Below are 22,265 nucleotides of genomic sequence, written 5' to 3'. Positions count from 1 at the left end.
GGGAAATATAAGAGGCAGACAAAATTTGAAAGAAGTTTTGTAAAATCCTTTTCCAGTTCAGAAACTGTCAAAAGTAAATGCTTTCATTTTTCATCTAGAAAGTATTTGGGAAGAAACTATTCAGTAGATACAGCAAAAGCTTCAGGAGTTCCTCTGGGCAACCCGACACAACATGTTTGGATGAAGACGAGTTTTGACAGGAGGATTTCACCCTGTCAGAGGCTCTTCTCTCTTCACCACGGAGCTGACCTCCTTCTAAGTAGAAAGTCCCTCGGCATTTGTGAAAAAAGAAACGCAGGAGATATCTACATTATTTGCTGCTCCTCAGGAATGATTATCTGTCTCTGGTCTGGTTAATGTTTATGATATAGTCTGGGTTTATAACACTGTTCAACAGCTGAAGGAATATGAAGAACAGGACAGACCCAAAGAGCTCTGCTGCTCTGACCTCCTCCCTGTGCATTGGAAACAATTGACTAGAGCAGGAATAAATGCCTCCGACAAACGGCCAGATTTAGAAACAGCACTGAGCACCAGATCTTCCACAAACTGAAACATTCAGGGGCCCAAAGGGACCACCAGTACTGGTGCCCAGCTGTTCCTTTTACCTTGCCATCCCTGTCACCTCCATGGCCACCATCTCCCGACAGCTGGTTGAGTTTCTGAGGAGTCATAAAAAAAGGTAGAAAGTATAAAGCCAGGAGGCTGAATAAAACCACACAAGTCTTCTCAATATAAGCAAAACAAGGTTAAAAAAGAAAATAGGCATGAAAAAGGCATTTTTTCTGAATAAGAGATATTTCAGACCACTCCTCTTCCACAAAAGGCATAGGGTAACTCTTGCCTGCTAATATCAGTGCACACTGGGTACTCTTTGGCCAGATTGTGCTGGATGTGTCTGTGTATGCCTAGGTTACTCATGGTGATGGTCAAGACCAGCTGGGTCTGTTTGCTACATGTCTGTGATCACTATCTTGTAAATAGTAGCAAACAAAATATAATCAATGTCAGCTAAAAACTGAGCTAAATCAATGCGGAATTTGCACAACTGTCTGTTTAGGTATTAGGAAATACAGAAGTTAATGTGGCACTGATGAACCTGTCTCAAGACCCGCTGTGCAGGTATCTTTAGATCTGCTTTTGGGAAGGCACCTTGTTTTTACCTTGAAAAAATGCTGGATATTGTTTTTCTCAAGTATATGAGTATCTGTGGTTGGAAGTGAGACTGGGTTCTCAGAGTGGAGTTTTTTCCAGCTTCTGTTCATACAACTTAGAGTCAAAACTTAAGCGCCGTGTTGGAAAGACAAAAGTCATGGGTTGCACAGGCAGCTGGTAACACGGCAGAGGAATATACAGATGGCAGGATGAGCTGAATAGAAATGTAAGAAGCGTTTTTCCGCAGGCCTAGGAAGGCACCCAGCCAAAAGTATAAATCTTTACTAGAGGGAGGTGAATTCCTTCTATCCCACAACAGGACAAGAGAAAATATGAGAAAACCCCAGTATCAATATGGCTGAGGGATGAAGGGATTGAGAGCAGCCCTGCCTGGAGCCCTCAGGACAGGAGAGGCATGGACGTGTTGGAGCAAGTCCAGAGAAGGGACACAAAAATGATCAGAGGCTGGAACACCTCTCCTATGAAGACAGGCTGAGACAGATGGGGTTGTTCAGCCTGGAGAAGAAAAGGCTCTGGGGAGACCTTATTGTGGTCTTTCAATACTTAAAGGGGGCTTATAAGAAAGATGGGGACAAAATTTTAAGCAGGGCCTGTTGCGATAGGACAAGGGGCAATGGGTAGATTTAGACTAGATAGAAAGAAGAAATTTTTTCACTGAGGGTGGTGAGACACTGGCCCAGGTTGCCCAGAGAGGTGGTAGACACCCCATCCCTGGAAACATTCCAGGCCAGGTTGCACGGGCTCTGGGCAACCTGATCTAGTTGAAGATGTCCCTGCTCATGGCAGGGGGTTGGACTAGATTACCTTTAAAGGTTTCTTCCAACCCAAACTATTCTATGATTCTATGAAAGCTACATCATGTCGGTAGCAAACCCACTCCCTGTCCTGGCCTCCCTGACCTGCAGCAACGTGCAAGCTCAAAAACTCCGTTGTCTGTAATTCTCTTTAGCTTCATTGAATCCTTCACTGCTACCATGGCTCCTGCTCAGGAGGCATGAGGCCTCTGGTGCGGATGATCGTCACAAAGATACGGAGCAGCCTGACAACGCACACTGTGTAAGTCAAACAACAATATTTTCTGAAACATTTTCTTTTCCCCATCAGCACTTCCACTGCTTTTGCAGTGTTAGTGTTGGGTAAGAGATCTGCCACACTGAATTGAACATCAAAAGGCTTTTTATTTAATTTGCCGGAGAGCTGAGGGAAAGGAGATAGGCAAAAGCTTGTGTCATCTCATTAAGATGCTAAATTATTCATAAAATGCTCTCATAAAATTTAATATGGGAAATGTCATGTTCACAGATAAGTGGCTGCAGCTGCTACAGATGTGAATGGTGTTTATGAAGCAGATGCTTTCTCTAGTGACTTTTGACACTTCACTAAAACTGAGCAGCAGATGACTTAACTACAAAAAGCAGAAAACACATGAGGAAATCACTGGTGAAGCCAAAGGTTTTGATCCCATATACAAAGCGGTAATTCTTGTCAACAACATTTTTCTCATGCATTGTAGGAAGCACAGTGCAAGAGTAGTAAGTGCAATCCTGCCAGGTCTCACTGACTGATGCCACCCAGCTCTCCCAGGCTCATGGACTGCCAGGGAGATCCTGAGGGAACTGTGTGAGGCTGCCCCCCCCTCCCCAGCAGCATTTGCTATGAGCAAGGACTCCAGCTCAGGGACACCTTGGAGGAAAGCACTGTCTTCTGAGAGCTTGTGGCCCCTCCTGACCCAGCACTTGGAGTCTCTTCTGTAGAGCCAGAATAATGCTGAGAGTTCTCTAAACCACAAAGCGTGGAGTGATATGCGCTCCAGAGACAACAGCCTGTGGCTTTTCGGAGAGATGGAGCATGCATTTTTTAGCTGCAACGTAGTGAACACTGATGAGCATTTATGAACACATGAGTGCAGTCACTCTTTCTCTGAGAGGCGTGGATTTACAGCACGTGTTTGTAAGAAAGCATACAGGAATGAGGTATCTTGGCCAATTTTGTTCTATCATTTTCAGCAACAATAGTGTTAAGGGTACTTCTGAAAGATCCTAATTTGCAAACATACTAGTATAAATACAATGGGTATATGGTTCTGAGCTATATCGATGCTATAAATACCAGTAATCCACCTAAGAGCTTTGGGAAAGCCTAGAAAGCGTCAAATCTCTAATGCTACCTGCAGTCTCAGCTCTAAAAGTTTTCACATTTCCCTACACACGCTTGAAGCAGGACAGTTTTTCCCAAGGAAGAGTATGTGGATTCCTAGTGGCTGATCACCTATTTAAAACAATGTTATAAGTAACTAGTAAAGACATAATTATACTGGTTTACAGATGTTGAGAAATTCATTGAAGAGCTATTGAAGAGTACATGGGCATTTCACTGTCTAATACCTGCATAAGAATGCCCAGCAGGGGATTATCACCAGGGACTTCCCAAAAGAATTCATAATTCATGGTCACCATGTAGATTTTAGAGCTGTCTTGCATACATCTGATAGAATTAGAATTACATTGTTACATGCTATACGTGGAGTTGTATACAGTATTCAACATGTACTACAAATACCTACAAATGTTCCGGTCAGTACTGCTGGTCAGAAGGAAGAATGTAGAACAAATACAAAGGTAATGGCAAAATATTATTTAAATATGATAAAGAAGATCATTATAAACTGTAGCTGCTTCATTTTATTCCAAATGCTCCAGTATTTTGCATTCTGCAGAAAACATGTCACACTGGAGAAGCCCCAGTAGAAAACCAGTATTCAAGCTTGTGTAATCCTCCCAAATACAATAGTGCAATCTCCGAATGTAGTCCAGATGCTGACAAAAAATACCAGGAGACAAGAGAAGAAGATTTAAGTTGAAGCAATCTTTCCAGCAAAACCAACATAATTACATCAAGATTTTTAATGGCTACGGGTATTTCACTCAGGAAAATCAAAACAAAATGTTTTCTCTGGTATCAGCTGGCAGCATGTTTTTGCATCCGTTTGACCAAAAGCAGTGCGTCCTGTGAGCTGCGGTATCCAGATGAGGTCTTGCAACCCTTGCACTCCACTGCTAGGTCAGAGCATCTTCCTTTGGCCCTTTCGGAAGGGTCTGCCTATCTACAAGACATTTCATCATCCCAGACTCGGGCAATTCCTTCTTGTTTTGATGAAAAATAAGTTAATAATACATCAATCCTAGCTAAGAACCTTCATACACTCCAGGGATGACTGTGACCTCTCTCTCTGTGCCTGCTTGGTGCAAGTGTCACCACCGGCTCCCACCCCAGCCCTAAACTCAGCTCAACAGGACAACTCCTGTGCTGCTGTGCCCACGCAATCTACAGCGCCATCTCATGGGTTGCTTGGATTAGACCAGGGATAGACAGTTTTCTGCCAGAACAGGATTTATTTTATTTTGCTATTTTTTAATCAAAGATGAGAGTTAACCGCTATGCCTAGGTTATCCGTCTGTTGGGACTGTATGTGTGGGACAGGCCTGCCAGTCTGCTTGGACTTCCCTATGGTGTGTGGTCTTTCCACCGTCTTTCCACAACAGTATTGGGAGGTATTTTCCTGTGCCAAGAGTGCAAGAACAGTCCTGTTTGTTCAGTGAAAAGCATCCATGTTTTGCCTGTTTGGGGGAAGATGCTCTTAAAACCAGTTCATATCTACAAGTACTTCTTCATAAACCCATGTCTCCCATTCGAAAGGTGAGGATTACTTCTTGTTATTTCACTGCAAGCTGTTCCTAAGGCTGTCATCTCTCCACATCGGAGGGATGACGACTGCTGCAGGACATCCTCACATTCATGGAGGAGCAGGATGGGTTCCCCCTTCAGTACAGCCGATCATCCTCTGCCTCCCTCTGCTTGTTGATGGACTGACCAACAGCACTCTCCATCTGGGGGAAACAGTAAATCCTTCGGAAAACTCTATACTTGGCAATACCTACTCTTTACCTTTGATTCATTGATTACAGTGGGTCAGTAAAGCATGTTCACATCAACAACAGAAGGTGGCTATTACGGTGTATTTCCACAGTGGTTAATCTGTTACTAATTAAAAGCCTTCAGTTGGAGGGGTTAACACTGCCAGCATTGACTATAATGAGTTCTACACAAACAGACATGACTTTGTCTTTACGCTTGTGCATAATTGCTACTCAAGCAGCAGTTTGGGGAAGTGGAGGGAAAAAGTGTGTATGTGGGGGTCACCCTCACACAGATTTCCTTCCATTTACAGCTTTCCCCAGCTCTCCACTGCAGTTACGGACACCCCATAGCCCCTCTGAGCTCCCCAAATCCCTCTCAGCCACTGCAAAGGGGCAGAGAAGACTGTAGGCTTCTCAGTGAAAACAAGCCAACCTTAAAAAAAAAAAAAAAAAAAAAAGTAGCAATAAATTTTCAGGGCATTGGAAAAGGATAAAAAGTATTTTTCTTCCAAAAAAAAAAAAAAGAGAAAAGAAGAGTTAGGGAATTACAGGCCGCTCAGCCCAACTCCAGTTCTTGGAAAAATGTTGGAAATATTAGTAAAGCATCTAGAACATAACAAGATGATAAATAGCAAGGAAAAAAGCAGGATGACAAAATGAAAATGGTTTTGTTAAAAATAAGCCACATCAGACTAACCTAATCCCCTTCAATGGCAGGGGAACAAGCCTTGTCATTAGGAAATAGCTGAGCTAAAGTACAGCTTAGCTAAGCAATAGCGAGGTTATATTTAGGTTTAGTAAGGCGTTATTGTCTTACATGACATATTCTTACGTAAGGTACAGAAATAGGCACTACAAGATCGGTGGAAGATGGGAAACTATTTTCAACGGTTGTAGTGATCCAGCGTCAAGGAGCAATTGGGCTTGTTCAGTATTCTTACAGAATACTGATTGGGTATTTTCATTATGGCTGCTATAAAGACAGCAGGTATGGGAGGAGGGGGAGGCAGAGGGCAGCCCAGGGGCAGGATGCGGCAGCCAGGTGCAGGAATGGGGGGGGGGGGGTCCGGTTTTGCCTCTGGAGAAACGTAATGTCAAATGGGTGTCAGTGGAGCAGGACTTCAGCAGTCCCATCTCTGGCCAAGAAGCGCAGCACAGCCACATTCATAGAATCATAGAACCATAGGGTTGGAAGGGCCCTCTGGAGATTATCCAGTCCAACCCCCCTGCCAGAGCAGGGTCACGCAGAGCAGGCTGCACAGGAACGCGTCCAGGCAGGTTTTGAATGTCTCCAGAGACAGAGACTCCACCACCTCTCTGGGCAGCCTGTGCCAGTGCTCAGCCACCCTCAAAGTAAAGAAGTTCCTCCTCATGTTTAGGTGGAACTTCAAATGCTCAAGCTTGTGCCCATTACCTCTTGTCCTGTCCCCGGGCACCACCGAAAAGAGCCTGGCCCCATCCTCCTGACACCCACCCTTTAAGTATTTATAAGTATTTATATAATATAAGTATTTATATATAAGTATTTATAAGTAATTAATTTATATTTATAAGTGTTTATATACTTCTGCCCTGGCATTTCCCAACTGCAGGAGTCTGCTCTTCATGTGTCCCGACGAGGCGCCTGGCATGTGGCAGCCCGTCCAAGAGCCCCAGATCTTATCGCCTGCGGAATCCCATACTACCTGTTTCGGAGGTGTCTAGGTACATAACAAGCACTACAGATGGTGGATGGGACCAAAAAATGCTATTCTGGGGGAAGAGAAGACAATACAAATGCTGGAGCAATCAGCTTGACACACCGGTGATGGCAGACTTATGGGGTTTAAAATCAAGATAAGCACTCAGCTAGTTTTCAGTCTGCTGGCTATTTCTGTAAGTGGCCAGTCTCCAACTTCCTAGCCATTTCAGGGAGATCTAAAGGCGTCTTGGCGGAGGTGATGTGCTTTTTAAGGATGGATTTGACAGAATAAAGTTTCCACAGGGCATTTGGAAAAGTTGGCACCCCCATGTCAGCTTCCAGGCTTTAAATCTCTTACGGATCATCTGTCTCCCAGCGCAGGGCAGGAGGTACGCAGGCATTCTAAACGTGCCAAAACCTAGGGCTTTTCTTTGGTGAAAGAACAAACCGCTATCAAAATAAAGACATAACACTGGGTATGTTCAGACCACATAATTTTAAGGAATAGAAGCAACAGGTTCACCGAATCTTCCTCTTCCCTATGGTTCTTCAGAGGGAAAAATTGCAAACGGACACAGAGAGGAATGAAATTTGCCCAGATAAAAGGTAGAGAACTGTCAACATTTGTTCTCAGACCCACTCATATAGATTGTTAATTCATGGCACAGGAAAGCAGAACACAATTCTACTCAGATAATAAAAAAAAATATAATTGTAGAAAATAAATTAGCATGCATTTGAACATTTTCCAAACCCTGTTCTTCTGTGCTAAAAGATTTTGTCAATAATCAGAGGCAGCACTCCCCACTGCAATCGCGCAAGTGCATCTTTGGAGATGCTTTATCTTGTCCTGAGACTAGACAGCAAAGAATCAGACCAACTGAGACACCCGCAGTCACACTTCTTGCATCTCTAAGGAAGCAAATGGAGTTAAATCTCAACTCCTTGAGCACCCCACTAAGGACACATCTGAAAAATTACCATCTTAATGGAGATCCGTGAAGGAATATGCCAGTATCAATTGTCTTTCTTTGGCAGCAGCTTACTTCTAATTTTGAAATAGCTCATTCAAGTTTGCCTGTTCAAAGGCTCACCATTTTCCTTCTCCACTCCCACACAGGCTTTTAAAAAGCGTGTCATTAGCAGCTCTTAATTGCAGGCAGGTCTAGAGAAGTCAAGGCAGCTATGTGGATCCCTGCTGAGATGCTGATCAGTGCTGGAAACTCGGGAAGTCTCAGAGGAGAAAAGCACAGTCCTGTGCGGTGCTGCGAGCCTGAGCCCAGGCGGCACCACGGAGGGGTACGTACCACCTGCCACGGCTCTGGCGTGCCAGGAGCACGGCAGATGGTCCACCAGATTTGTTTGTTCCCGGTGTGCATATTGCGTGCCGTGCTCTGGCAGAGCCCGCGTCTGGGCAGCCGGGAGGGAGGTTGTCTGCTCGCCTTGTGCTGGCTCTGCTGGGGCATGCCAGAGGACGAGGGAGACGGCACCTTTCCAGGGGGCCTGAGCATTTCAGGAAAAAACCTCTGGAGTCATGCAGTGAGAAGCGGGGGGAGGTTTCTCTGCAGGGTGAGGTGCAAGTGGAGAAAGGGACTCCTGAGAGCATGGTTTCCCAGTCATTTTTATTAGAAAAGTAGAATAATTTAGGTTGGAAGGTACCTCTGGAGGTCATCCAATCCCACCACCTGCTCACAGCAGCACCAGCCTGGAATCTAGCTCAAGATGCCCAGGGCCATGTCCAGCCAGGTCTTGGATGCCTTCAACAATGGCAATTTCACAGCCTCACACGGTGATGTGCCCTTGTGTTTCACCTCCCTGTGAACATTGCTTTCCTTCTATCTCATTTGCACTTACCTTGCTGCAGCTTGCGTCCCCCGCCTTGCACAAAACCGCCGTGCACCTCTGGCTCCATCTTGTCTCTAATGTAGGGGAGGACAGCAGGTACAGCCTCCCCCTTCGCCTTCTCTTCTCCAGGCTGAACAAGCCCAGGTCTCCCAGCCTCTCCCCACTTGTCCTGGGCTCCAGCCCCCTGACCGTCCTGGAGGGATGCAGGAAGATGCAACAGCTCTGGCAGCAGCATCCTGTGCTTTGGTCAGGTTAAAGCAATTGTGAAACCACAGCCTGAGAAGAGGAGGAAGCGGTCTCAAAGCCAGATTTTGGAAGTGATGGAAAGTAAGATTTTCCTCGGGGCTTGGAGGGTCTTTACTGCTTTGCAAAAAGAAGCTGATGCTAGGGTGAAAGCCAGGGTAGGGACCCACCAGGGTGTCTCAAGGAACAGTGCTACGTGTGCGTTTCCTTATCAGGGATGGAATTAACACCTGAGCGAATCACTCCCCCTTGGAGTGAGCTCGGACCTACTGCGTGGGGCTGGCAGGGGGCAAGGACCAATGAACAGCATAAAATAAAGGAAGAAGCAACGTAAAGGTGAAGGTCTGCCGTATCTTCGCTTGGAAGGACTGGAGCAGACACAGTTGTACCTGATCCATATTGGCGCCGCAGGTAACTTGTCCCAGCAGGCCACTGCTGAACTGTTAATGTAACCACAAGCCCATTTCCCCTTGAAACAGCGAGAGATGGAGCTCCACAAATCGAACACAGCCTGGCAGCAGGGGGAAAGATACAGCCTTCCCCCCAGCTCCACGCCGACACTTCATCTCAGCTCTATCGTAGGGGGGGCTCCTGTGCTCTCTGTACTCCAGAGGGCATCAGCACAACAGCAGCGACAGCTCATCGTGTTTTTAAAATGGCTTTCAGGGTAACTAGTTAAATATTTCAAAAAGATGAAAGTGTTTCTCTGCCAGAGGAGCAAGCATACAGTTCTTCCAATTTAAATAATTAATTCCTTTTGGACCGCATCCAGCCCGTTTCCAAGGGAATTCATGCTGGATGACTCTTGTTAATGCTGCCAATTTACTGACAATGAAATAGTATTATTAAGAACTTGCAATAATAATAATAATAATTTAAAAAAACCCAACGTAACTTGCGGTTCAAAGTAATAATGTTCCAGACCAAGAGGAGTGAATGGAAGGATTCCCAAGAGCATTGTCGCTAACAAGCTGTCTCTCAAAATATCAGAGAAGTGCCTACAGATGCCCACCGCCTGCACAAAGAGAGATGCAAGTTCACGTGCAACATATTCTGCTATCAAATATTGAAAGAGAGTCTCTGCAAATTTCAGGATCATTTACATGATCGGATGAAACTGTTGCATACATGAGGGAAAAGAAATCAGGTATCACACTGCATATGACATTGGACACTGATATGGATTAGATTTTATTTCACTCATTTTCTCTTTTGCACTCGTGTTGAAACATCAGCAGGCCAAGGGCACTTTCAATTGCAAGACCTCTTAAATGAAGTCACGTTAAGTCAATTGTTTTTTTCTTCACTTTCCTCAGTAACTTCACTCATAGCTGAACGTTTTTTCTTTAATTGTGTTCTCATTTGTCTCTCAGTGCATGTACTATTCATCTTCAGTCTGCACGTGTTCTAGGTAAAGGTCCATAACTTCAGAGGCTCTTTTCACTTGTTACTTTAAGGAGAAACAGGCTGCATGTGCCCAGCTGCTCTTTTACCAGCTGGTAAACAATTCAAACACAAATTCTAGCAGCCTGAATCAAAACTCATACTGAACTGCTTGCCTTTGCTTGGGTGAAAGGCGCCCACAGAGGAGAAAACAGAGGAAGTGTTGGAAAACAGAGGAGAATAAATGTTTCCATTTGCTCCTGACCCCTGATGAATGGCTCAGAGGAGAAAAGCCCACCGAAACAGTTATCCCGTTATTGTAAAGCTTTTCTTTCTGAAAGATTCTTCCCTTAAAGTACACTACAAGAACAGACATTTTCACTACAAGAAAGACATCGAGGGGCTGGAGCGTATCCAAAAAAGAGCAGCGAAGCTGGTGAGGGGTCTGGAACACAAGTCTTATGAGGAGCGGCTGAAGGAGCTGGGGGTGTTCAGCTTGGAGAACTGGAGGCTGAGGGGAGACCTTATCGCTCTCTACAACTACCTGAAAGGAGATTGTAGAGAGGTGGAGGTTGGTCTCTTCTCCCAAGTAACAAGTGATAGGACAAGAGGAAATGGCCTCAAGTTGCACCAGGGGAGGTTTAGATTGGATAGTCGGAAAAACTTCTTCACCAAAGGGTGGCCAAGCATTGGAACAGGCTGCCCAGGGAAGCAGTTGAGTCACCACCCCTGCAGGTATTTAAAAAACGGGTAGACGGGGTGCTCAGGGACATGGTTTAGTGGTGGACTTGGCAGAGTTAAGTTTGTGGTTGGACTTGATGATCTTAAGGGTCTTTTCCAACCTAAATGATTCTATGATTCTAGGAAGTATAGCATCTTTTCTCCTGCAATCCCTTACCTCCCAAGGGGATGCTCCTCCTGGGTGGAAGTTGTTCAGCTGGGCACTGACCTGTGAGCATTTTTCAGTCCCTCAGTTACACCCACATTATCACAGACACTGTGGCTGACCTTCCATGGGTGCTGCAGGAGCACAGCCTCTGGCATGGAGTCTGACGTTAAGGGGGGATCATGTAAAACACAGGTAACCCAACCACGTGCTTCCACCTCTGTGTGAAGGCATGCTCTGGTGCACCAGCCTGACATTTATTTCCTTGCCTGCATTTCAGCAGTGCCTGAAACTCATGGAGCACAGGGCGACATTTGTCCTTCAGTCCATTGCTGCATGATCTACCGGATGACACCAACCTGGCTGGGGAGTGCTGGGTACCACGGGCTCCTGAGTGCCCAACTCTGCCATCACGTCACCATCCCTATCGCAACCCTCAGCCGCTGCAAACATCACTACTACTGCTTTAATTTTAAGTTGACTAGTGAAGTCCCCAGAAATTGGCCCTTATTAATGGCAATGTAGATAATTAAGAAATAGTGGATCATTTAAAACAAATACGCCAAATAAAAGCTATTAAAAGTCTGGTGTAGAGGAAGTAAAATATCTCTGTGCTAAATCCTAAGATGAGATCTGGCTGCAGCATGCATCCAGCTGTCTTTTCCTTAGGCTCTTGTCTATATTATGTACGTATTTAATTTTACTCATTTCAGTACTTCTACTGTATGAATTCATGCAGTTTACAGAAGTTAATGACGCATGTGAATGTTTTGCTAGGCTGAGGGGCTGGATTCCCAGCAGGAGCATCTGCAGAAATGCAGGAGGACTCTTATGACTGTTGCAAGCAAAGGCAGGGTTTGGCCATGCATATACAGCAAAAATCAGGTGCCTCCCCCAAAAAATTGTCTTCACTGTTTACTCTGCACCATTCCTAAAGTAATAACACTTGTCTGCCCTGGTTAATGTTTTCTAGAGGACGCTTTGCTTTCATAATGCTATTTAACAGTATAAATAAGAGAGTGAGCTACAGCGTAGTCCCTGTGAAGACAGCAGGATCCTTGGAAGCTGCTGTAAGTTGTGATGTTTTTGTTTCCTATAAAGACTTCAAAAGTGTATCCTCTTGTTGCATGCAATTGACTTTGAGTCTTTCCTAGGGTTGTACCTTATATTGAAATCTGTTTTAGCAATTGTTCCAGTGATAAAGAGGCTTTTATTGGGTCAGCTGGATTTAAAGTACCTAGACATCACAATTTAGGCATGGAGTTGCCTGTGCATTGTCGGGTGGCTGGCAGGAGGAGTAAGAATCTGAAAGTCAGAGTGGGGTGTCTGGTTGCCTTGCAGGGAAGCAAGGTGACCTCTGGAGCCAGCAAATTGTAAGTGGATCTTTCCCAGATGTACCTCCTGCTAGAAGAAATAGGCTCTCCTCCATTAGAAGCCTGACGATGGGTGCTTAGAGATATTTTTTAATGTATTGATGATTCTTTTTAAGTAATTCTGCTGACTTTTACATTCAAGTTCCATGTGAAATATCTTTGCTTAGGGAATGGGATATCTAAGGTCTGTTTCCCTTTTAGATGAGACACCTCCCTAACGTTCTAATCATCAGATTACAGGATCATTGAGAGGGAAGGAGAGAATATGGTCTTCTCCACATACTCAGGGGAGCTAAGATCACAGTGAGACCAACGTGTTCGTGGAGCCAGGGACCGAGCAGGGGTCAGAACTGGGAAAGCAGAAACTAGGAACCTGGTCTGAACCTTGTTCTTGGGACTGCTGGTGCTTTGCAGAGAGAAGAAAATCTCCTCTGTCCCACCTGACTGCCCTAACCACTGCACTGCTTTTTTATCTTCTTTTTTATCCTCTGGCCTCGGTGATGCTTCATCCCTGAGTATGTGCAGTAACTCAGGTTCAACAGCAAATACTGATGGTGGCCTGGTAGTAGAGTGAGAGCTTATGTTCACCTGTTTCCAAGTAAAAGGAGGCCTAGAAGTGGGTGATGCCACTCTTGGCGGGTGCGATTTCTGGGTGAGCTCTCCAATGCTAAGCTGATTTACAGAAGATAGAAGACACTATAGAAGTTTTCACACATAGAAGAACAGCTCTGCAAACAAGTCACGTACATTTCTAAAGGACAGTGTAAACTTGTCTTCCATGTTTCTGCTGCAAAAAGAACTACTTTTAATGAAATAGTCACAGTGGTTGGATTCTCTGCAGAATCCAATGCCGTTGGCTCATGCTTGCAATTTTCTCAGGGGCCTCAGGCACAAAGGCATCAAAACTCTGAATCACAAGAGAAGTAAATGTCTAGCTGATCAGCCTGGAAAAGCTCCTGAGCATGTCCAGGCGCATACAATGAGGTACGCCAAGAGCTTTCTGGCCAGCCAAGAAAGCACATGTGAGTTTGTGGTGCTCCTGTCTATAGGCGGTCCTGGACAGTAGGCTTCTAAGATCATTTTCACACACACAGAGATGTGACTAGTCAAGTCTTTCTTTTGTGACTTTCTTGTGTGCTTGGGTGATTTTTTGTTTATATGGCCCTAAGTAGCTGAGATTAGTTCAGCAGACACCACCAGTGGCACGGCCATGTCTTGATGTGCCTGGTGCCCTCACAGTGCAGATTTCAGGAAAGAGATTTCTCAGATTTCTTCATTTAGAAGCAATCAGGAGGGAAGCAGCACCATCTGGTGAGCAAACAGTTTTTTTATTCTGTGCCTGCATATGTTTTTGAGCAGTGGAAATTTGCATGTTGTCTGAAATGAGATTATCAGTGAGGACCCCTTATGGGAGTAGCATGGGATGAATATTCATCTCCTGGACTATCACATAGGACTCTAAAGGCAGGAAATTGCCTTCAGAATTGTCTCTACAAATCATAGACAGAAAAATCATCCCTAAAGTGGACAAATTAGCTATATCCACAAAAAAGCAGGTACTGTGAGTCAAAAAACTTAATCCAGTTCACTTCCAGGTCTTCTGGTGGAATTATTCTTGGGTAACTTCAGCAAATCCCAGTTTTCTCTATTTTCTTTCTAGGATATACAACATAAGTACTGCCATTCTGGGTTGCATGGTAGGGAGGACTATGAGACAGGGAAGAGGTAATATATTCCACAAGTGTTATCACCAAGTCTATCACAGATAAATTGCTTAAAGGAACACTGTCCTCCAGGTGTTGGCATGCTCTTGTGTGCCATTGTCTGGTTTGATTGAAAGCTCTTCATGAAAGGAACCTCTTCTTGAATACCACAAACATATTGTCATTGCGTAACATAGACAAAGAGAAGAAAAGAGGCAGAGAGGTAAACCGGTTTCCTTCCAGGCTACTCAACAAGTCAGTGTAGATTTGGAATTAGAATTCAAGAGCTTTTCAGTTCTGCTCCCAGGTTTATGGACAAACTGGTTTTCTGGAGAAGATAGGAAGCTTTCTGCAAAATTAACCCCTTCCCATCGGGAATTCCCTAAGGGATTTTTAGCACAGGTTTTCAGCTCTTTGCTTTTTAATAAATTGTTAGCGAGTATCTTGGTGGGAAAATCCCTCAATCACTAAGACCATATGAGAATCTGCACCTTCTGCCTCATACTGAATGGGTCTCTGTTGTCAATTTATCACTGGCTGATCACTTGCTAACCTAGAAGCTACAATAATTTCAAATAGAATAGTAAATATCAAGTATGAAGTAACAATCCCCAACCATATTCTAAAGGCCTACTGGATGCAAATTCCATTACAAAAGTACCTTTACATTTCAAAGAAGGGCTTAATGGAGTGGGCCACTTGTATCTTCAAGATTTAAACAACAAAAAAAGACCTCTACAAACTGCAGCTGCTGAGTCTTTTGTAATCTTATGATTTTAATATCAACCATTATCAAGATTTTGTGAGGGCTGACTCATGAGTCTTGACTGCTTGTGATTGGCCAGTACTGAGTAACAGATGGATGATTCAGATTCAGATTGTATTTAATTATCTGTGAATTCAGAGCTGTAATAAAATGAAATTCATTCCATGAAAGTACATAAATTATCCACAAAATGCGAACATGTCATAACTACATAGAGCAAAAATACCAGGATAGGAAAAAAAACCTTCAGAAAACTGTAACCAATATTTTACAGAAACCTTACAACAAAACCATGCTATATCCATTAGCCATAACTTTGAGGCCAGGTCGGTTAAATTCCATGCCTACTTTGCATTCCAAATAAATAGAAATTGCCAGTTCAATGTGTATATGTAAAATTCCATCTATCTGCTGTGTTTTGTTATAAATATTAAATGTGACGAGATAGGGAACAGGTGGTGACTTATGTTTAAAATGAAATGTTTCATTCTTTGCTATTCGTGTTATTCTTAATAAATTATGACTGCAGCTGAGTAAACAGTTCACAGTGAATAATTTATCCAGAGGCAGCTTCTGAATCGGCCTGCTGGATATGTGGAAATAGATTAGGCTTAGCTCTGATGCTTTTCTTTGGGAGTTGATTTCTTTTCAAAGTCTGACTAATACATTGGCTCACTGATAGCCGGTTTTAAATATTCAGAACCGGAGCTCTTATGTTGAGTTACAAGGAGCTAGATATATTGAGAAGTATCATTTCAATGTCAAAATCAGAGGAGGCCCAACTATAATTTACAACTACTGTGCGCAGTAATTGAAAATGTAGTTACCGAAGATCCTTATGGTTCTTCCATTTGTCAGTAACACAGTAGATGTTACTGCAAATAGGCCTGCTTTTTAGAAATACTTATATCAAACACGTAAATGTTTGAATATTTGATTGTAGCTCGAAAATGTTGTGTTGTTCTTATGCAGGTCTAACTGTAGCTGGATATTCAACTACAAATACAAATTGCTCCCCCTGATGTTATGGAGAAAGCAGGACCGTGAGCGTAGCACTTTCTGATGACAGTCTCTCAAGTCGAATCATGCCAGAGCAGAAAGGTGCAACTGGTTTAATATGTCTCTCCTTGCACAAGTTTTAGCAAATCTGGGTCCTTACCTCCCCAAATCCTTTGCAGCTCTCTCATGGTTTCTTTGCCCTAGATTCCTCCTCAGAAATGAGGCCCACTGGGACATTCATATCCACGTTTCCAAGGTCCCTTTGTAAAAGCTTATAGAGTGCAGAGTGTCAGCTCTGCAAAGGAATGCAGCTACCACAGCCAAGCGTAGCAGGTTGATAAACGTATCGCCCTTTGACCAGTAGAGCATCTGATAAAAATAAGGCCTTGTTTTTATTAATGACATTGACTCCTTCTGCTGCGCTGAAAGCGAACCTGCTCCAATGGGTTAGTTTGTCTATTAAGATAAAACATATTACTTCAGGGTCATATTTAAAGCATTACATCATTTTTATTTGGAAAGAAAGAGCACCTTTATAAGGCCATATATTCTGTTTGCTGCTGAAAAACAGCCGCCGCCATTTGTCCCCTCTTGAAATAGGGTGCCTTATCAATCCGACCAAATGTTTAGACAAAGATCTCCTTCATGCCTGTTAGCTCAAACTCTGTTTGGATGTAACTACTGATTGCTGCCCACTTGCATGAATTTCCTCTTTCTCCCTTCACTCACAAAAAAATCCAGACTTCTTCTATGATGAGCGGTCCAGGAACCATCTTAGCCCATTAGTGTCAAAAGCACAGTGGTACCGCAGCCCTTCAGTGATTAACCATGGTGTGTTTTCCAATGGGATATGCTCCATTCTCTGGCCTGCTGAGGGTGCTGTGTATTCAGCTAATCCATGCTGAAATTTGCCTTTGCAGGTATTTAGGGTGAGGGCGGCAGAAAGAGTTGGCGGAGACTTGCCAGGAGGCCTGGGAAAATAAAAAAAAATATCTGGCAAGAGTCGGAGAACATGGAAACTGAGGACAAAAGAAAGAGATAAGATTTCTTATTCAGTGGGAATGACATTAACTATTTATACTTAATTATCTACTTACCTTAGTAATAGCTTCTCCTTTCTTCCATAGGATTTTAATACAAGATGAACATCCCATTCTACATAAGTTTGCTGCTGGCTGGGCTTCATGCTGTGGCCCACGGTGAGCTCCCACCCGACCACCACAACGGACATGATCCAAATGAAGCTAAATACCACATGCATCACAGAGGTGAGGCGATCGCTTGCCTCAAACTAGTGCCAAACAATGCTGACTTCGCCTTTCAATTTTTTAAAGAGGTTACACTGGAGGCACCTAATAAGAACATTTTCTTCTCTCCTGTAAGCATCTCCACTGCATTTGCGATGCTGGCCCTAGGGGCTAGATCAGCCACTCAGACTCAGATCCTGGAAGGACTCGCCTTCAACCTTACAGAGATTCAGGAGAAAGAGATACATGAAGGCTTCCACAACCTCATCCACATGCTGACCCATCCCGAGAACGGGGTCCAGCTCAACATGGGGAATGCCATCTTTCTCACAGAGAAGCTGAAACCTCTAAAAAAGTTTTTAGATGATGCCAAAGCTCTGTATCAGATGGAGGCTTTTACCACTGACTTTAACAATCCCACGGAGGCTCAGAAGCAGATCAATGATTATATAGAGAGGAAAACCCATGGGAAAATTACTCATTTGGTCAAGGACATGGATCCACAGACTGTAATGCTTCTGGCTAGCTTTGTTTTCTTTAAAGGTAAGTCCTCTAGGATTCACATTCACATTATTCATTCTTACCAACAGATCTAATGTCGGCTACCTCCTTTGGAAATTGCTCTGGGGGAAATGTCAAACGCTCTTTGCTGGGATAGAAAAGCCCCTGGTGGCATCCTGGAGGTGGTGGAGAGGTGGCAGGACCCCGCTCGGTGTGGGGAGGCATCCAGGGCCCACACAGGGTTATTGGGGGAGCCATGAGGGCTCTGCTCCAAGCCCCAGCCACCCGTGCAGCCTGAGCTCCCTTTCCTGGGTTTAACTCTGATTGCCCCATGTTCTTCTAATTTTCAGTGAAGGCGCTGAGACACATGCATGACCTAATCCTTTTAATGCCTCTCTTTAAAAGTCTGCATGATCCAATGGCCTAGTTTACTACATAGTCCTTATTTTTTTCCCTGTCAGATTCCTTTAGGTATACACACTAACATATTTATGTATGGAAGAAGCTAGTGATGAACAGGGGAGGACGTTATAAGGAACCAAGTGGAAACATGGTGCATTTCTGGTGTGGGTTAGATGATGTGCTCTTAAGCCTAATGTAACAGCACTCGGATATGAGATCCTACATTAATTTTATCTACAAATTGAGGCTTATGATTAAAGTCAGTAGAAATGAAATGCATACAGTATATGAGTACACAGATGACGTCAGGTAAGCCCTTAAATGACAATTTACAGAAAGGCCACTTGGATCACCTGAACAGAAAAGTAGTGGTAGGTACAAAGAAAATGCCTAATTAGTTCATTACTAGCACCTGAAGAATAAAGCCAAATTGGTATCTAATGCACTCTTTTGATCAGGTAAAAGATTCTTGCCTTACTGTGTTTGAAAATACTGAATTTAACAAATGGAGCGATTTTATTCCTAGGAGGAATACTACTACTAGTTATACATAATTCAATTTATGATGGGATGGGACATGGGATATTCAGCTGTGTTCTCCTTCTCTGTATCAGGCAACTGGGAAAAGCCTTTTAAACCAGAGCACACCGAAGAAAGGGAGTTCTTTGTGGATGCTGAAACTACTGTGAAAGTCCCTATGATGCACCAGACGGGCAGATTCGACTTCTATTTTGACAAGGAGCTGTCATGCACCGTGGTACGGCTTCATTATAATGGGAGTGCTACTGCATTTCTGGTTCTGCCAGCAAAAGGGAAAATGAAGCAGTTAGAGCAAACTCTGGTCAAGGAAGTCATTCAGGAATGGTCAGACCATCTCTTCCAGAGGTAATCTTCTGCCAGTCAGCTGCAGCAGCACCTAGATTTATAGTCTTCTTTCTTTTGGGGGGAATGCAAACACTATGAACTTGCTGATTCTGGGAACTGAGTGGGTTATTTTTGGCGTGTGCGCCCTAGCTGTAGAAATCTTGCAGCTGGTTGGTATTTAACTATTCTCCTGCTGATGCCTGAGTGACATGCTGCTCCCCCCACCAGAGCGGAGACTATCCCGATGGGCTCCCTGGAGTCCCGAATAGCAAGTCTAGACTGGCGTTTCCAAAAGAGTCCATTGACTGTGTGGGAAGTTGGCAATTCTAAGGCAAATCTCCTACACTGAGGTTTCAGCTAATGTGTTTTACCTCTTGTATGTCACTGACGCACCGTGACTCAGACCTATGTCTAAAGCTTAAATAAACCATAACTTAAACAGTTTGTAGTAACGCATACGCACATAATATGTCCTACACAAATATCTTCCTTACAAGAACCCTTGCAGCACACAGTGGTTGTTAGAACTGGCTAGGGATTAATTGTGGGTGTCCTCATTTTCTGGCATTTTGTTTTTGAAACCATAAAAATCTAATGAGGTTCTGTTAGCTCCTACCATTGACACTAACATCAGCTAACACATTTTACAACCCTGTTTGTCTGGGAGGGAAGAGACCTTAGCACCAGGAGATGAGTAATATCCAGTTAACACATGTCTAATTTACCAAGCTCTGCCCTGATTCACGACTAATAAGGCTGTGCAGTTCACACCCATAATTCTTGGCGCATCATTATAGAAATGCCAGCACAGTTAATAAAAATATATTGAGTAGCAAATTGGATATGAGCTAATAATGTGATACCTCAAATATGAAATACAAAAATGTATCATTCTCAGTGGCAAAATCAGGAATATCCTTATCTAAATGAATTTTTGGTGCAAGTTCCTTCAAGATCAACATAGGAATAAGTTCTTCATGGGAGAGGCTGTGAGAACCAAACGGCAATTTCAGTTCTACTACTATGTTGATGCCAGTGCTAATACACTTGGTCCCATCCTCTTCTAGTGCACAGGGCAGTATCACATAAAGGCTACAGCAGTGGGGTTTGGATCCCCTCTGCTTTGCCATTCATCCCAAGCTGTCTCTGTGTGAGACAGCAAAAGACTTGAGCTACCTAAAGGGTAATCAACTGCGGTAGGTGACTTGGAAGCTCCAAGGATCCCTAGGCAGGGCATGAAGAGAAATCCAACAGAAAGCATACTAAGCAGGAGCTGTCTATAGATATCTCATAGTCAAAGGCAAACTTGACCATGGCCAGCCCACAGGAGGAAGACAACTAGAGGACAGGGTGTCCGAAGGTGCAGGCAGCAGGGCACAGACCTTCCCTGGAGCCATGCCAAATGCCATGGTTATGCCAAAACCACTGCTTTGCTTTGAACTGCTGGGGTTTGCCACACTTCTCCCCAAGGAGACTCTGTGCCCCACTTGAGGTCTCCACCTGCTTGAGCAACATGGGCTGTCACCTCCGCACCTCATCTTCTCTGGCTGTAAAGATGGGGTCTCCTTACTGTCTTCCTTTGCAGGGTGGTCTCATATTTGCTGAAGCAAAACACCAGACAGATATCATTAAGAATGATAGTGCCTGTATCAGCATGAGAAGCACCAGCAATTGAATTAGTGCTCATTGTACAGCTAGGGTACAGCCCCCTGGGGTTTGACACTCATGGGAATCACACAGCTTTCCCACTATCATTTACCTCGGTGAAAAATCCTTCTCACCACCTTCTGTGTTTCTCTTCCACCTAACAGACTGTTGAGGCTCTACTTTCCCAAATTTTCTATTTCTGGGAGCTACGAAATAAGGAACACCCTTAGTAAGATGGGAATTGTGGATGTGTTCACTGACCAGGCAGATCTCTCTGGCATCACTGGAGCCCCAGAGCTGAAGGTTTCTAAAGTAAGTACATGGCTGTTATCCCTCTTCTTTCTTTCACAAACATGCAGGAAAACCCCTCTATGGTAGCATCCAGAAACACCAGCTAAATACAGCTCCCAGTTTCCCAGTTTGCCTGCAGCTAGGCTCACCCTGGCCTCAGCCTGCAAGCTTACAAGAGGATTTTGGCCCTTGATGACAGTAGAGATCCAACTAGTTTACTGCACATCTGTTTTTTTCAAGGCTGGTATCAGCTAAGATTTCTTGGACAGTATCTGGAACATGAGAGGAACATCAACCCCCAGCTCCTCGAGGGGAGCTGCTAACACTCCCAGGCACACCACAGCCTGTCCTCCCACCTCCGAGAATCAGTTTCAGAGGTGCAGAAAAACTCTTACAAGTGGGGCCTCCATCCTTCATCCAATCTTTGGGGCAGAGGAAAAATAGTCCGGGACATTGTTTTTTTTTTTTGAGGAGATTTCTGTAGCTCTGTCCTGGTCCTCATTTAAAGCAGCCATGACTACAACAACACAGCTCACACCTCTGCTGCCTCCACTCACTTCTCAGTGGATCCTCCAAAGCAGGGCTGCTTTAAAAGGGGTCTGATTCATCTCTCAGGTGGCTGTTGTCCGCCCAGAATGACTGTTTGATTTTTTTTTTCTTCCTAGGTTTTTCATAAGGCTGCTCTGGATGTTGATGAAAGGGGTACTGAGGCAGCAGCAGCAACTGCTGCTGAAATAGTGACATTTTCTCTTCCTCCAACCATTGAGTTCAACCATCCCTTCCTCATGCTGATTTTCGATAGAGATACAAACAGTACGCTCTTCATAGGAAAAATAGTTAACCCGACTATCGCTAGCTGAAGTGACATATGAATTCTGCTTGCTATTACTGATTAAAGAAGATGTGAAACTGCATGCCGTGATTTATTTCCATTTGTACCAGCTTAGTATATGGTTCTTTTTTAGCAAGAGTTTTCATTCTATGCAATTATAAAAAAACTATTGGTATTGACCGTGACACTTGCTTAAGAGGAAGCAAGGAAAATGTTTTAAATTCAGCTAGCAAAGAATGTCTTTTTTACTTGACTGAAAGCCAAGGGAAGACCTACGATTTGGCAGCATTCAGAGAGGCGCATTTGTAATTCAATGGAAGACTCCTGCTTAATATGTAGTTGTCAACCAGAAGAGCAGATAAAATGATTAACAGTCTTGCAAACAAAGCAGAAGTGGTCGTAACTTACCATAAGTAAGTAAACAAGAGATGGGAAGAGTTGGATCAACAATGCAGGGTCAAGGGAAACTGAAGATTCTAATGGAGATAGCACTGGGAATGTGAAAAGCT

General features: G+C 44.0%; 2 protein-coding genes across 9 annotated transcripts in view; one reads left to right on the top strand and one right to left on the bottom strand.

Annotated features, from left to right (window-relative positions):
* Positions 1–12,137: 12,137 nt before the first annotated feature.
* LOC128908523 (alpha-1-antiproteinase 2-like) lies at positions 12,138–21,836 on the top strand. Of its 3 annotated transcripts, none has more exons than XM_054198903.1 (5): positions 12,138–12,201; positions 17,100–17,762; positions 18,737–19,007; positions 20,798–20,945; positions 21,590–21,836. In XM_054198903.1, the coding sequence occupies exons 2-5, from the start codon at positions 17,114–17,116 to the stop codon at positions 21,782–21,784; spliced, it is 1,263 nt and encodes a 420-aa protein (XP_054054878.1). In that variant the 5' UTR covers positions 12,138–12,201; positions 17,100–17,113; the 3' UTR covers positions 21,785–21,836. The 3 variants fall into 3 exon arrangements, with proteins under 3 accessions (XP_054054878.1, XP_054054877.1, XP_054054879.1); XM_054198902.1 differs by lacking the exon at positions 12,138–12,201 and adding an exon at positions 15,946–16,074; XM_054198904.1 differs by lacking the exon at positions 12,138–12,201 and having other exon boundaries at positions 17,102–17,240; positions 17,356–17,762.
* PPP4R4 (protein phosphatase 4 regulatory subunit 4) overlaps positions 16,153–22,265 on the bottom strand; it is a 109,021-nt gene continuing 102,908 nt past the window's right edge. For all 6 annotated transcript variants that reach the window (XM_054198886.1, XM_054198889.1, XM_054198888.1 and 3 more), the window contains one exon: positions 16,153–16,943. In XM_054198886.1, the coding sequence (XP_054054861.1) occupies positions 16,721–16,943 (223 nt within the window). In that variant the 3' untranslated portion in view covers positions 16,153–16,720. The remainder of the gene's footprint in view (positions 16,944–22,265) is intronic.

Source organism: Rissa tridactyla, chromosome 4 (assembly GCF_028500815.1).
Source record: "Rissa tridactyla isolate bRisTri1 chromosome 4, bRisTri1.patW.cur.20221130, whole genome shotgun sequence".
NCBI classification, from domain to species: domain Eukaryota; kingdom Metazoa; phylum Chordata; class Aves; order Charadriiformes; family Laridae; genus Rissa; species Rissa tridactyla.
Note: the sequence above shows the minus strand (reverse complement) of the source record. Positions and strands in the feature narration are given on the sequence as shown.

What these genes read in the sequence shown, in the direction of transcription:
- LOC128908523 (XM_054198903.1), top strand. Translation starts at nt 17,114, where the DNA reads ATGAACATCCCATTCTACATAAGTTTGCTGCTGGCTGGGCTTCATGCT. An exon ending in TCAGACCATCTCTTCCAGAG is followed by an intron (nt 19,008 to 20,797) that starts GTAATCTTCTGC and finishes TCCACCTAACAG; the next exon opens with ACTGTTGAGGCTCTACTTTC. An exon ending in CAGAGCTGAAGGTTTCTAAA is followed by an intron (nt 20,946 to 21,589) that starts GTAAGTACATGG and finishes TTTTCTTCCTAG; the next exon opens with GTTTTTCATAAGGCTGCTCT.